The sequence below is a fragment of the Lepidothrix coronata genome, unplaced genomic scaffold, assembly GCF_001604755.1.
Source record: "Lepidothrix coronata isolate B3197 unplaced genomic scaffold, Lepidothrix_coronata-1.0 Scaffold72, whole genome shotgun sequence".
NCBI lineage: Eukaryota > Metazoa > Chordata > Aves > Passeriformes > Pipridae > Lepidothrix > Lepidothrix coronata.
In genome coordinates this window covers 165,336-179,261 of record NW_016690252.1, presented here as the reverse complement: position 1 = coordinate 179,261, position 13,926 = coordinate 165,336, and the positions used below count along the sequence as shown (strand labels likewise).

The following is a 13,926-nucleotide window of genomic DNA, read 5'->3' as shown; positions in this document are numbered from 1 at the left end:
GCTGTGCTCAACCTCACCGCCCCCATGGACTTCGTTTTGGGCAACGGCACCTGGGGGCAGGGCTACCACAACGCTGCCCTGCGCCCCGGCTGGGACTACACGGCCCTTCTGCGCCTCGTCCGCCGCTCACCGCAGGTACCCAGCGTGGGGCCTCCTGGTGTCTGGGGACACTGCTGGCCAGGGCTGGGCCCCTGGGTGGGTCTGGTCTGGCTGTGATGGAAAAGACAATGCTGCACAGGGTCAGCTCTTGGCCCTGCAATGAGAGCCCAGGCACCTTGGCAGGGTCGTGTCTGTGGGGTTCTTGGCCACAGCTGTGGCACTTGGTGGTTGTGGGTGGGAGACCTTTGCTCCCAGGAAGGATGGTGGGGCAGGAGTGGGCTGAGCTGTTTCCCTGTCTTCTCCAACAGTCAGAGAAGTTCACCTGTGTCTGCTACAGCTTCTCTATTGGTAAGTGTCTCTTTGCTTCCGGTGTCTGAACCTTTCTCCTGCATATCCCCTTTTCCCAGCCTGGCTGCTTCTTTGGAAATGAGCTGGTCCAGTGCAGAAGTGTTGGGGTATTGTTGTCCTATTTCAGTCTTCAAAGAAGTTCGCTGGGCTTTGAGGCTATCTGTGGTAGACGGGTTTTTGGCATCTTCAGGACACTTAGGCAGGTGTGGCACCAGTGGTAGCTGGACACTGGACATCATCCTTGCCATCACCACATATTTAATCCTAGTCCGGTGCTCCCCTGGTGAATGTGCAACCCCTAAAGGCAAATACCTCACTAGGCTCTGGTGACTGCCATGACTGGGGCAGTCAAGGAGACAGGATCCACAACAGAGGGTATCACACCAAGCAAGATCCTGCAACCTCCTTCTGCACCAACATAACTTTTCTCCAATGCAAAGCCTAGGGTGGGAGATGAGGGAAGCTGATTATCCTTCCAAGCCCCTAGAAGATCTCCTAATGCCTAGTTCAGGCTGTGCAGGTGCCTGAGCTTGGGCTGTGCTGCCTGCAGGGCAGGAGCCGGTGTCTCTGCTGGGCAGGAAGCCCCTGGTTCTGACAGTAGTGCTGGTTGCTGCACTCCTGGCACTGGGAATCTTACTGTTCTTCATTCTCTTCAGGTCAGTATGTGCTTCACCCCTCTGGCCCTCTGTGAGGTGTCCACTGCCTTGCACTGGCAGGGAGTGTCCAAGTGGACCTTGAGATAAAGCAGGGTGGGAGACAAAGCTGCTAGATGGGAAACAGCCTCTCCTCTGTCTCTCTGTTCTGCTGGTCTGACTTGCTGTTTTGCAGGCTAAAGTACAACAGTTCAAAAACCTCAGAGAACAACAGCTCTATCCCGCTGAGAAGATGTCGAGGAGGTGAAGTATGAACAAAGGCCCTGCACACCTTATCTGGACAGGCTGTCTGTTAAAAGCAAAAGCAGGGTGCTCATAGGCTCCATAAAGTCCTTACAGGAGCAAGGGGATCAGAGCTGGCTGGCATGGGGGAAGGGACACCTCCCAGGAGATGGTACAGGACTCCTGGCCATCACAGTGCGAGCTCAGCCCAAGCTGCAGAGTTCCAGGGCCAGCCAGTTTAGCATCAGGTGGATGAGGAACTCCTGTCCTTGTGGTCTCTGTAGGTGCCTGCAAGCTGAACACACAGATCCCAGTGGAGGAACTGCTGGAGGCTCTGAAGAGGTTTAAGAGGGAAGAAATAGAGGCAGAGCAGACAGATGATGAATCAGTTGACAGGCGTGGTGTCGGGCATCTTAGAGAATATCAGGTTTGGTTTAGCTTTGCTTCCCCACTTGGCAGTACTGTCCACACTCCCCTCACCTGTTCCCTGGGCATGTGATGCAGTTGGCTTTGACCAGTCCCAGAACACATCCCAGTGCTGAGTGGGCTTGCCTTCTTTGTCTGCAGCAACTGTCCTCTGCTTTGTTGCACCCCTGCAATGCTGGGAAGGAGCAATGTAATCAGAGCAAGAACCGCTACAAGAGCATCATCCCATGTAAGCAGAGTTCTCCAAGGTTTGGCACAAGCACTTGCAGCTGCTTGGGCAGAAGAGGGTGCTGGGCTGGTGTTGGTGGCCCTGCAGCTCTTCAGAAATACTGAGGTCCTCATCTCATACTCTGTGGCCACTGAAATGCAGAGGGATTTCTGCCCCCAATGTTTTGTATTCAGTTGCAGAATTCTTGTTCTGCTCCTCAAATCCTCCTGCAAACTTAATTATTCATCATTGTATTCCTGTTCCTGACATTAGTCATTGCTGAACACTGCCATGTCCCGTTCAGAGGCAGGTATTTGTGGGAAAGTGGAAGGAGTGACCCAATTTCTTTCAAACCTTAAAGCTCCTCTGGGCCCCACATGGTGTGGACATTTGGCTTTTCCATAAATAGTCCTCCCTAAAACTCCATTAGGTTTCCTGCTGTGCCATGTCACTTTTCGTCTCATCAGCTGTTCTTTACCCCTGAGTCCTGAGGCCTGGGGTGCTGCTGAGGAGGCAGCGGACAGTCACAGACTTCCCTATATTACAAACTCCTCCTTAGTCTCTTTGTTGCTGCCCCAAAGCATCAGCCCACCTCCCTTCTCTTCCAGATGATCACTGCCGTGTGGTGCTGCAGCCCTCTGGTACAGGGAATGACTACATCAATGCCAGCTATGTGGATGTAGGTAGCAAGGAATTGCTGCCCTGGGAAGGGTGGGAAAGGTGCCTTGTTATGCTGGGTAAGGACAGTCCTGCTCATATGGGTGGCCCTGAGGTCTGACACTTGCTGCCCTCAAGTGCTGGAAGGTCTTGGGATGTCACTTTCCTTGCATCCTTTCTGAGCTGCCTGGAGTACTCTGGATTTGTGTGCAGTCTTCATCTCTAACAGAAAGTGACCTGTGTGAGGGGCCAGGAGCCGAGATGCAGCCCCTGGTACACACACTCTGTGCTGGCCAGGACTGGTGCTGTGGGACACACCGTGCTGAGGGCTCTGGGCTTTGGTGTCTGTGGGGATGGATTCTTTACTTCATTCTCTGTTAAATATTTAACCCATGTGATTGGAGCTGTTTGAATCTCTCCCCTGCAGAGCTATGGAAGTCCACACTTCTTCATTGCAGCTCAAGGTGGGTGCTCCCAGACTTCATCCTCAGGAGATGTCAGTTGCTGTGCTGAGCAATCTGGGGAATGGGGAACTGTGACAGCAGCCTAGGAGCTGTGAATGGCTCAGCCCAAGGCTCTGTATCTCCAGGGTCTCTGTCCTGCAGGGCATGGAAGGCCTCAGGGGCAGTTTGGCAGCAGCCAAAGCTGGTGCCTGTGCTGCCCAGTCTGACGATATGGTCCTTCCACCCACAAATCTGGTTTGTTCCCTTTGGCAGCTGGCATGACAGGGACAATCCTGCAAATGCCTGACACGTCTGCACTCAGTGCACTTGGATACAGTCCCCTTCCAACAGTACAAAGCTGGGCTGGGCTGGTCTGCTCTATGCATCATGGAAGAGGTCTTGGGATCCCTGCAAAGCTCCAGAAATTTCTTTCAGGAAATAGGACCCTAAATGTGGGACCAGTTCATGGTCATCTTAAGGGTCTGGATGGGGAAGCCCCTGAAGCAGCAGTGAATCCCTGACATATCCTGGGCTCACCTGCTCACCCTCCTCCTTGTCCCAATTTCTAATACGATGATGAAGCCAATTTGCCCAGCAACCCTGCCAGGTGCTGATGTGCCCTGGCTGTGCCTCTGTCCCTGGGCAGAGGAAAGCCTGGGAATGTCTGAGCTGTGCCTGGGAGCACACCCCCACAGCTTGGACAGTGGCTCTCCTCTTCCTTCCCAAGGCCCCTTGGCTGAGACAGTGGTGGATTTCTGGCAGATGGTCTGGCAGGAGAAGACCTCGGTCATTGTGATGCTGACAGGCTTAGTGGAGCAAAACAAGGTAGAGAAACCATCTCAGCCCATTCTCCACTTCAGCCCAGACTTCCCCACCTGCTTTTGCTGCACTCCCAGTGCGTCTGTCAGTGAGGGCAGAGAGTTCTGCTCTACTGCAGCACTCCCCTCATGAGGTTGCTGGTGCTCAGAGGTCTTGCTGCTGTTGACAGATCAAGTGTGAGAAGTACTGGCCAGAGCAGGAGGAGGTCTACGGGGACTTTACTGTGACACTCAACAACACCAGGGCCACCACAGGCCTTGTCACACGCACATTCAGCCTGCAGAAGGTAAGCCTGGCATGTAGCTGAGGTGGGAATGCAGGATGTTCTGGAGGTTCAGAACTGGTGGGAGCTGTCAGTCAAGGACATTGTGGGAAATCCTGCCTGGTCTCCAGCACAAGAAGGTCAGTGCTGCTACCACTGGATTCCATGCTAGGGCATCAGCCCAAGGTTTCTGTGCCAAGCAAAAGCAATTGGTCAGCTCCAGTGGTCACCCCAGATGAGTCTGGACTGATGATGCTCATGGGCAGATCATGAGGGCTTGGATCAGGTGATTACAGAGGATATAAAAGCAGTTAAAGGGTATAAAATGGCATTTCTGTACATCCAGGATGGTGAGACAGGTGTCTGCCTGTCACCTGAACCAATCTGCAGAGGGTCTACACTGAAGCTCCTTGGTCACTTATAGCTACTAAGCCTGAACAGCTAGTTTATGGTTTAAGATAAACTACATAAGGACATTTCTGAAGATGGATACTACTTCTGAAGTTATACCTCAGATAAAAAGCAGAAGCTGCAGGAGCTGCAAGGAGGGGGAAATGGGTAAAATATAAAGAAATTGCAGTTATGCATATTCCTGTCTTTTCTTGTCTTGCCCAGAGCAAAACGTAGCTGAGAGGTAAAGCTCCTCCTGATGGAAGGACAGCAGTTCATTAGTTCAGGACAAGTGACTGTGATATTTATGGCAAAATACATGATGGGCTGGTAACAAAAGTGACTGTTTATATTAGTGCAGTACCAGCCTTAGGGAATATCTTTCCTGTGGAAGCCAGGGCTTCTGAATGACTATGGAAACAACCTAAACTGTGATTTTGATATTCTTCCTCTGGGCCACAAGCTGCATTTGCTGCTCCACCTTCACCGTTCACAGCATGTGAAAGCAGAGAACAAATTAATTGTGTGGCCCCTCTGAAGTGGTTTTCTCCACTGCTCCCTACTTGTTGTCATGCAGTCACTTCACACAATTTCCTGGTTGATTCCTGCTCCCTGTTGCCAGCCATGTCTCCCTCTTTGCAGGCAGGCTGTGCTCTCCCAAGAGTGGTGGAGCAGTTTCACTACCTGCTGTGGCCAGACCACGGAGTCCCCAGAAACACCTCCCAGCTCCTGTGCTTAGTGGCAGTGGTGAACAAGAGGGTGTTGGAAGCACCTGCTGGGCCTGTGTTGGTGCACTGCAGGTACTGGGCTGGGAGGGCTTGGGTGCTGGGGCATAGCTGGCAGAGGCAGCACTGAAACTCAATTTTCTGTGTCCTCAGTGCAGGGATCGGGCGCACAGGTACCTTCATTGCCCTGGACTTCCTCTTGAAGATGGGGAAGGCTGAGGGGAAGGTGGATGTGTTTCGCTGCGTGCAGCAGCTGCGGGAGCAGCGAGTCAGCATGGTGCAGACCAAGGTGAGGAGAGTTACTTGCTCCCTGTACACCTCGGGCTGCAGATCTAGTTCCCACCCTTCCCAGGGATGTGGTGTGCAAAGCCACATCGGCCATGCAGTTCATGGTCTAGCCACAGGGACTGGAGCTGCCAGCTGATGGAGACCACAGGATCTTATTTTCAATACTGTGTCCAAACCCAGTTGGGATCCATGTCCCCCAGAGTCAGACCCTCTGAGGTCTCAGCAGCATTTGTACACTGATATATATCATCCTCATATAGAAGGGCTGTCTTGTATGCAAGGATCATGAACAAGAGTCCATTTGTTCAGACTTTCAAGATGTCTGCCCTTGTGGCATCTCCTGAGCAGCAGTGTCCTGGCCTAGGGACTACTACTATAGTCTGTTCAGTGCTGGGTCCCTTTGGAGAAAGCATGGTTGGGCTAGACCAGCCAGCTCATTGTAGGAGGACTAACTAGTCCACAGGTTTTCCGTGTTTCCTCCCCCAGAGGAGGGATCTGGTCTGAGAGGGAGCATTAAAGCATAGGAAGACAGTCTTTTCTGGGTTGCTGGAGTTGCTGGCTGTGTCTCAAAGCAGGGCTGCCTACACTGATAGCTGTCTGGCCTCAGGGCTCCATAGAAAGAAAGTGAAGATGAACCTGGCTCATTCCTGGCACAAGTTGATGCCAGTGGAGGTCTGGAGTTCCAGGCTTCCTCCTGGAGCTGCTCCAGACTGCACAGCTGACCCGTGTCCTCATGCAGGAGCAGTACACCTTCCTGTATGAAGCGCTGCTCGAAGGCTTGCTCTGCGGCAACACCGGGGTCCCTGTGGAGAGCATCGCCACCCTTGTCCACTCTCTTCGAGAAGCTCAGACTTCAAGGCCCAACAGTGTCCTTGACAAGGAGTTCAAGGTACCACCAGGATATGGTGCACTGGTGCTGTGAGGGCTGGTCTGTGATGCCACCCCCCTCACCGCTCCCCTCCCCAGCTGTGGGATGGACATGGGAGAGTGTTTCTCTGGGGTGGCCGAAGAAGGGGTGGCCGAAGAAGGGGAGGCGCTGGCCGGCATGACTTACTTGGCTGAATCATCTCTACAGGCCTTGCAGAAGTTTTCTGAGTTGTTCCAGCTCCTGCCATGCAGAGAAGCAGAGAAACCCAGCAACCAGCCCAAGAACCGCAAGCCAGGGATCCTGCCAGGTAACACTGGCAGGGCTGGGCAGCCCCTTGCTCTAAAACCCAGTGCCTGAAAGCAGCATGGGTTGAACGATGCTCCCCTGCTGCTTCCCTCCCCAGCACCATGCCACTGGCAGATTCTGCTCAAGGTCTAGTCATCATTTTCTGGTTAGTAATAAATACAGATTGGGCTGGTACACCTGGGGTACACCTCGGATACACCTGGGATAAACATGTCCCTGTTCTAATCTTTCTCGGTGGAGTAGCTCAGATGAAGCATCAGGGAGCAAAGAGGAGAGTGGAACTGCTGTGCCTCTGTGCAGGAGATTTTGGACATCTTATGTCAGGGGTCCTTGAGCTGTCAGGGCCCCAAGGCTGGTGGTGCCTGTTCATTCAAGCCCCTCCAGCCCATGCTGCAGGAAGCCACGTTGACCACATCACTTGCAGAAAAAGCCCCCTGCCTCTCTGCAGGGAGAGGATGACCCTCTCTCTGTCCCTTGCCTCCTCAGCGGATTCCTGCCGGCCCATCCTGATGTCCTCGCTGAACGCAGACGGCTCCCCAGGTTACATCAACGCCGTGTTTGCCAGCGTAAGGCTCCAGTCCCAGCGGGGGGGGGCGAGAGCTGATGGCAGCAGCAGAAACACCTCCACCCCCCACGCACCCTTGCTGAAGGCAAGGGTAGAGCGTGTCACCCCGGTGTGAGGTGTCCCAGCCCTCGGGCTCCTTCACGGTGACTGCTGGCCCTGCTGCCAGGAGGTGGCCCCCGCGCTCGGCTGAGCTCTGCCTGCGCGGGCAGCTCCGCAGCCGCCGCACAGCCGCTGGACACAGCCTGCTGCGGGCCGAGCCCGAGTGTGATGACCCGGGGGGGGCGGCGGGGGGCAAACCTGAGCTGCTCTGAGCAGGCCCGGGGTGTACTGTGTTTCCTCCATCTCTGCAGGGAGGCAGTGGGGCGTTCCAACTGTCGGAAGGGCTGTCGGGAAGGTGGATTGTGTGAGTTTGCCCACCTCCAGGCACAGTGGCGTGTTTTGCAGACATACACCGAGGAGGATAGAATCGTCATCACCCAGCTGCCTTTCCCCACCACGCTGGTGGATTTCTGGGCTCTGGTCTGGGATTACACTTGCACATCAGTGGTTGTGCTGAATCAGCTCCAGGAGCTGGACAAGGTGAGCAGCCCTAGCACAACTCTCCCCTCCCGTGGTTCCCCGTGGGGCTGAGCAGGGGTATTTCTGCCTTTGACCCTGCACAACTCTTACCATGAGAGCCCTGCAAGCTTGTGGGCTCCACCTGGGAGAGCCCTGAGACAGTCCAGCATCACGGCACCACAGTAGTGGACTGTCCTCAGTCTCACGGCAAGGGAGCATCCCTCAGGTGTCCTCTCTGCTGGAGTGTGATTTTTCTGGCTGAAGCACTGGCTTAGTCCCCAGAAAATGTTTGACAGAGCCACGTGTACATGGCTCTGAGATAAGGGAGTGGTGTGATCCCACCCATGGGAGGTGCCAAGCGCTGCCACACCTGCAGGTTGGGGCTGTGTGTGATCATGCACGTGTCACCCCCCCAGACATACGTGGAGTTCTGGCCCACCCAGGGCGAAGATGACTATGGCCGTTTCCATGTCCAACTGGTCTCAGAGGAGCCTGGAGCTGGCTTCACAGCCTGGACACTTGCCCTCACCAACAGGCAGCAGGTGGGGTCTGTGCTCAAAGATGGCAAAGTCTTTTGAGAACAACCTTTTTAATTTGGGGCCGAAGTCACAGCTAGAGGTGGCAGAGACCACATTGGTCAGAGGGATCTGGTGGGGTCCTGGAAGGGCACTGGCCAGAGCAGGGTCTTTTGCCTTGGGAGAGAGGTTAATCCCAAGAAGGTAAGGCTGCAGGCAGAGGTACAAGTCAGAGGTACCTTTGTGTGCCTTTCCAACTTGGAGGGCAGCAGCTATGGATGGAGTTCTTACGTCTTGGGGGTTCATAGGAGGGGACAGCTGTTGCAGGTAGCTGGGCACTGGACTGGTGCCAGTCTGAGCTGCACCTGGTGTGCTCAGCTCTCCTCTGATGCTCTGTCTATTTGCTGGTCTCAGAGCACTCAATGGAGAAGGGCAAAGTCTGGGACTGGGCTGTCCCACTGTGGAGCTGCTCCCTTGATCCAGTGTGCATGGCTGAGCCAGTACTGACACACACTGTCCATCCCTTCACTCCGTGAAGACAATAGGTTTCTCTTCTGCCCAACCCACTGTCTTTCTTCCCCACTAGCCCAAAAAGTCAGCACTGGAAGTCCAGTTATGGCAACTGAAGGACTGGCCTATGCAGGAGCGTCTTCCCCCGCACCCTGCCACCATCATCAGCTTGCTAGGGAAAGTGGAGACACACCATCGGCAGAGCCAAGGTGGACATATCCTCGTCACCTGCTGGTGAGTGATGTCTCTTGGAGGAGCAGCCATGGTACAAAGCTGGACACAGCCCAGGCTCTGTCAGTGAACTTGGTCACAGCTCCATCTCGGGTGGATGTATGGACATGAATTCATCTATGTTCAGAGAGGGAGACTTCCCTGTGGAGGCTGGCTGGCTGCAGGATCTGTGGACAAGATCACCCTGAGAGCCTGGATGTCTAGTGGGATGCCTCTGAGGTTCAGCCATGCCAGGCGATCCCAGAGCAAGTGACTCTCCCCTTTCTGTCCTCTGCAGGGATGGAGCCAGCCGAAGTGGGATCTTCTGTGCTGCTAGTTTCCTGTGTGAGCAGATCCAAAGTGAGGGGATGGTGGATGTATCACAGGCCGTGAGGACGCTGAAGAGGCGGCGGAGACAGCTCATCAAAGATGTGGTAAGTGCTCACTTCAAACCCAACTGGGATTGCAACACCAAACCCAAACATATCCTGGACTGACCCAGCAGCTGCCCTGGCCCCTCTGTGCTCAGATCATCCTGGGGCCAGCAGGAGCAGACGAGATCTCTGAAAACCCTCATTTTCTGCCTCTGGGACATACCCACTCACTCAGGGGTAGGTTTTACAGGACCAAATGGGCACCACAGCATCCTGCATGGTGAGCAGCCCCTTTCTGGTCCACCTGGCCTGCTCAGCAGGAGGCTGCACTGGTGGGTGTTCAGGTACCTGTCCTGCACCCACTTCACCACCTGGTCTGGGTGCTAGAGGTCATCACAGGGTGAGCAACCCAGATGGGATTGATCAGCAGACACTTTGTGCCCTGGAGGCTTGCTTTCCTCTTGAGGCCAGTTGGCTCCAGCACTGGGGTATCCCAGCCCTCCAGCTACTGGAGCACGTGCCTGTGATTTCTCAGCAGGGGAAGGTGGGCTCCAGCTGAGAGGAGGAGAGCAGGCTGTACCTATGCCTGGCATGGTCAGGAAGCTGTTGGAAACCAATGCTCACATTCCACTGCAGGTGTTGATCTACCAGACACTCATGTCCATCCCTCTTTCCACAGGAGCAGTATGGGCTCTGCTATGAACTGGCCCTCAGTTACTTGAATTCATTTGAAACCTATGGGAATTTCAAGTAGAGACGTGACCACAGTCCATCTCTGGACAGGACTTTGACTCTCTTGGCAGACCTTCATCAGTAACAATGAAAACAAGAGGAAACAAAAGGGATGTGCACAGCCCCAAGATGATTTACTCCCCTGAAAAGCCACAGCAAGGGTCTTCTGTGGCTGGAGAGCACAGGCTGGACTGTCTCCAAATTGTGGTCAGGCTTTGAAGTAGGAAGCTGACCCTTTGCCCAGTATTTGTGCAGTATCTTATCTGGAATCACAGCCTGAGTATGCACGCCAGAGCACGGGCACCAGGACTTGACATACTCTTCCTTCCTAGGGATGAAGAGAACAGCTATCCCATCTAGGCTCTCTTGTCCCTTCAGGCAACCCCAGGGGAGGTGGGGTAGCACCAACATCTGTGTTTTGCCAGGAAAGCACCAAACTACTGTAAGATCTGTGGTGCTCAGGAGCACAAGCTATCTGTCCTACTTTGGGAGAAACATGAAGTCCAAGGCCAACAAGAGCCAAGAATGGGGCAAGCCATGGTCCTGTAGGGCTAAATAGGTCCTTCCAACCCACACAATCTTTCTGGAAATCCATTTTCCAGGTACTGATCCAAGTGCCACAACCCTGCCAGCTCCAGAGGGGCTCCTTCATCAGCCTGACTTCGCTATGACAATCCCAAGTTATAGTGGCTTAACTTGGATATCCTGGATGTGATTCCAGCAGGGGCTGCTGCTGCATCATGGAGACTGGTTCTGCCTTTGCTGTGTAAGGGCAAGAGACCTCAGAGCCAGGACTGACCCCGGGTCCTGACTGGCTGTGGCTCTCTGTCCTGTGTCTCACCAGTAAAGACCCTGTAACAGCCACGGTGGTGGTAACCTCTGGTCTTCACTTTTCTTCCAGGTTTGACCCAGCACAAGGCCCTCAAAGAAACTGAGACCACACAGGTCCCTCAGCTCTGGCCACAGCATGTGCACAGAACACACTCCTGCCCAAAATGTGTGTTGAGGGACATCATCCTTCATGGATTCCCACCAGACATCTGATGTAAACTCATGTGAGAGCTGTCCAGAACAGCCCTGGAGGCTGTCAAGCACCACTAGGGAATATGGGGTCACAGCAGCCCTCCCCTCAACAAGGTGCAGTTAGCTCCCTGCAGGGAGACGTGACCCTAGAGGGGCAATGAGGGGACCAGGCAGGAGCTGTAGTGGGACAGGCAACCCCTTCAAAACACAAGCCTTTATTGGTTATTCAGACAGAGCAGGCAGAGTCACAAAGCAGTCCAGTCAGGCCAAGTTCCAGAAAATCCCTGGGTTTGGCTGAATATCAGCAGAGATGGAGGAGAAGAGTTGGGAACCCAGGGCATGGCAGGAGAATGCCATCAGCCTGAGCCTGTGTGAGTCTGGGATTAGGAAATCTGAAATACAAATCCTGCTTCCAGGAAAGCAAAAATGAAAGCAAACCTGAAAAAAGGAACTGCAGAAAGTCAAATTCAAAGGCCTTAAAAAAGCAGTAAGCAAAAGCTGGGAGGTGAAGGTGCTGAGGAAAGAAAAAGCTCACAATCCTCCTTTGTCTCCTGTTTTCATCTTGCCCTGCTAAATTAGATGAATTGAATTTGACTCCCACGCTGTCACAGTCACAGGAGACCGAGGGGACACAGCAGCCATCAGCACTGAGCTGGGGTCATCCTTCTCATTTTCTCCACTCCTTCTCTGCTCTGAATGTCTCCATGGTCCTGGCCAGCGGCTGGAGTGACTGATCTCTAGCCTAGCCACCTTTACCTGTGGAGAACAATGTCAGAGACAGGCTGGAGCATAGGGCATTATCTGCCACAGCCCAACCCTTTCATCCCAGCTATGCCCAACCTTAGGTCCTCTGAGGTGCCTGTCACTGCCCTGGTGAGAGAAGCAGTCTCTCAGCCTGACCCTCCCGAGACCATTCCCTGCAGATCTCTTCCCTGGGAGGGGTGGCATAGACATGGGTCCCCTGAAGGACTGAGCCATGAGCCACTCTTTGGGATTCCCGTCTTTGCTCACTCCTGTCCCTGCTCCAGGCTGGGAGCACTGCCTGTCATGTGGGGCTTAGTGGGCAGAACCATCCTGACCATCCTCAGCTAGAGCAAATGGGGAGACGTGTCAGTGCAGAGTATGAGCAGATGATTCTCCTGAAGCTCAGGTTCTCCTGGGAGATCTCTGCTCTCACCCCAGCTAACACATAGCTGTGTAGCCGCCTTTGTGATGGTTGTCTGTGAAACTGCATTTTCCTACCTTTTTAGTTATCCTCCTTAGCTTTGTTGGGCACATACTTCTTTTTCCTGGAAAGGCAGAGAGGAGTCCTGGGTAAGAGGCTGGCATTGCCCATGTCCCTGCTGAACCTGTCTCCTGCCTACTCACCTGGAGAACACGAGCCACAGGATCACTGCAGTCAGGAGGAGGAGTGCCAACAGCACAACCAGCCCAATCACAGTCCAATGCCACATGCCCGGAGCCTGCCCTGCAACTAACACACAGCCAGGAGTGGGTGTCACAGTCTGGGCCTCATGCTGGCCATGGCCTCAATGCTGGCAAAGGGTGTAGATGTGTGTCTTGTCTTAGGTTTCTTCTGTGATGGAGGATCACCCCGTGTGTAGGGAAAAAAAGTGTCCTCTGTCCCGCATGAGACCCAAAGGCTCCTGCACTGGGCCAGCTCCTCTCCACAGGAACCAGCCAAGGAAATGTGGGAGAGAAGCTCGGGCACCAGAAGCAAAGAGACACTTACCAACAGAGAAGCTGTAGCAGACACAGGTGAACTTCTCTGACTGTTGGAGGAGATAGGAGAGAGAGTTGAAGCCACTTCTGCCCCACTATCCATCCTGGGGGGCAAAGGTCTCCCACTCATGTGAGAGAGGACCCCAGAGACACTGTCCTGCCAGGGCACGGGAGAGGAGCCTGCCATCACAGCCAGACCAGACCCACCCAGGGGCCCAGCCCTGGCCAGCAGTGTCCCCAGACACCAGGAGGCCCCACGCTGGGTACCTGCGGTGAGCGGCGGACGAGGCGCAGAAGGGCCGTGTAGTCCCAGCCGGGGCGCAGGGCAGCGTTGTGGTAGCCCTGCCCCCAGGTGCCGTTGCCCAAAACGAAGTCCATGGGGGCGGTGAGGTTGAGCACAGCGGCCACGTAGGTTCTGGGCTGCTGGGTGGTGTTGAAGGGCTGCTGGGTGGTGTTGAAGGGCTGCTGGCTGGCACTGAAGGGCTGTGGCTGCCCCAAGCAGGCGCTTTCAATCCCTGAGCTGTTGTGTGTCATGGCCACGACCAGCTGGTGCTCCCTGCAGGGCGGAAAGTGAGAGGGGCGGGGGGACAGCAGGGAGAGTGGAGCAGGGGCATCTGCAGGCAAGCGCTGCCGGTGGGGAGACCCATGTGGAGGTGGCAGAAGTGCGGGGGCTGCACTCACCCGGCCCCCTCCGAGGTGATGGGTTGGAGGGGAAGCACGGCCGTCCCTTGGGATGGGGAGATGTCAGAGACGCTGCGGCAGCTGATGCCCAGAGGGTGCTGGTTGTCTGGAGGGCAAGAGCAGATGAGCATCAGCTCAGCAGGGGCAGGCTCGGGCAGTGCAGGCTGCAGAGCACAGCTCCTGTGTGGCCAGGCTCCTCGGACAGGGGCACAGCGAGCCCTACCTGTGCTCTGAAACTCCCACAGCGACGCAGCCCCGGCCCCGGCAGCCGTCAGTCCCTGAATCGACACCAGGTAGCTGCTGCCAGGGCCGTGCTCCGGCA

At 54.9% G+C, this 13,926-nt stretch overlaps 2 protein-coding genes across 2 annotated transcripts in view; one reads left to right on the top strand and one right to left on the bottom strand.

Annotated features, from left to right (window-relative positions):
• The window catches only part of LOC108499305 (receptor-type tyrosine-protein phosphatase F-like), a 25,573-nt gene extending 14,439 nt beyond the window's left edge, over window positions 1–11,134 (top strand). Inside the window, exons 9-28 of the mRNA XM_017818997.1 lie at window positions 7–135; window positions 408–447; window positions 998–1,103; window positions 1,276–1,343; window positions 1,607–1,749; window positions 1,890–1,977; window positions 2,565–2,635; window positions 3,041–3,077; window positions 3,784–3,881; window positions 4,045–4,161; window positions 5,170–5,327; window positions 5,406–5,541; window positions 6,280–6,429; window positions 6,616–6,715; window positions 7,201–7,280; window positions 7,724–7,858; window positions 8,254–8,379; window positions 8,939–9,096; window positions 9,371–9,506; window positions 10,126–11,134. Of these exons, the coding sequence (XP_017674486.1) occupies window positions 7–135; window positions 408–447; window positions 998–1,103; window positions 1,276–1,343; window positions 1,607–1,749; window positions 1,890–1,977; window positions 2,565–2,635; window positions 3,041–3,077; window positions 3,784–3,881; window positions 4,045–4,161; window positions 5,170–5,327; window positions 5,406–5,541; window positions 6,280–6,429; window positions 6,616–6,715; window positions 7,201–7,280; window positions 7,724–7,858; window positions 8,254–8,379; window positions 8,939–9,096; window positions 9,371–9,506; window positions 10,126–10,200 (2,151 nt within the window). The 3' untranslated portion in view covers window positions 10,201–11,134. The remainder of the gene's footprint in view (window positions 1–6; window positions 136–407; window positions 448–997; window positions 1,104–1,275; window positions 1,344–1,606; window positions 1,750–1,889; window positions 1,978–2,564; window positions 2,636–3,040; window positions 3,078–3,783; window positions 3,882–4,044; window positions 4,162–5,169; window positions 5,328–5,405; window positions 5,542–6,279; window positions 6,430–6,615; window positions 6,716–7,200; window positions 7,281–7,723; window positions 7,859–8,253; window positions 8,380–8,938; window positions 9,097–9,370; window positions 9,507–10,125) is intronic.
• Window positions 11,135–11,316: 182 nt separating this feature from the next.
• Window positions 11,317–13,926, bottom strand: part of LOC108499304 — a 19,659-nt gene continuing 17,049 nt past the window's right edge. Inside the window, exons 10-15 of the mRNA XM_017818996.1 lie at window positions 13,605–13,710; window positions 13,191–13,479; window positions 12,934–12,973; window positions 12,570–12,675; window positions 12,444–12,490; window positions 11,317–11,957 (exon numbers count right to left, since the gene is read on the bottom strand). Coding sequence (XP_017674485.1) covers window positions 12,448–12,490; window positions 12,570–12,675; window positions 12,934–12,973; window positions 13,191–13,479; window positions 13,605–13,710 — 584 coding nt within the window. The 3' untranslated portion in view covers window positions 11,317–11,957; window positions 12,444–12,447. The remainder of the gene's footprint in view (window positions 11,958–12,443; window positions 12,491–12,569; window positions 12,676–12,933; window positions 12,974–13,190; window positions 13,480–13,604; window positions 13,711–13,926) is intronic.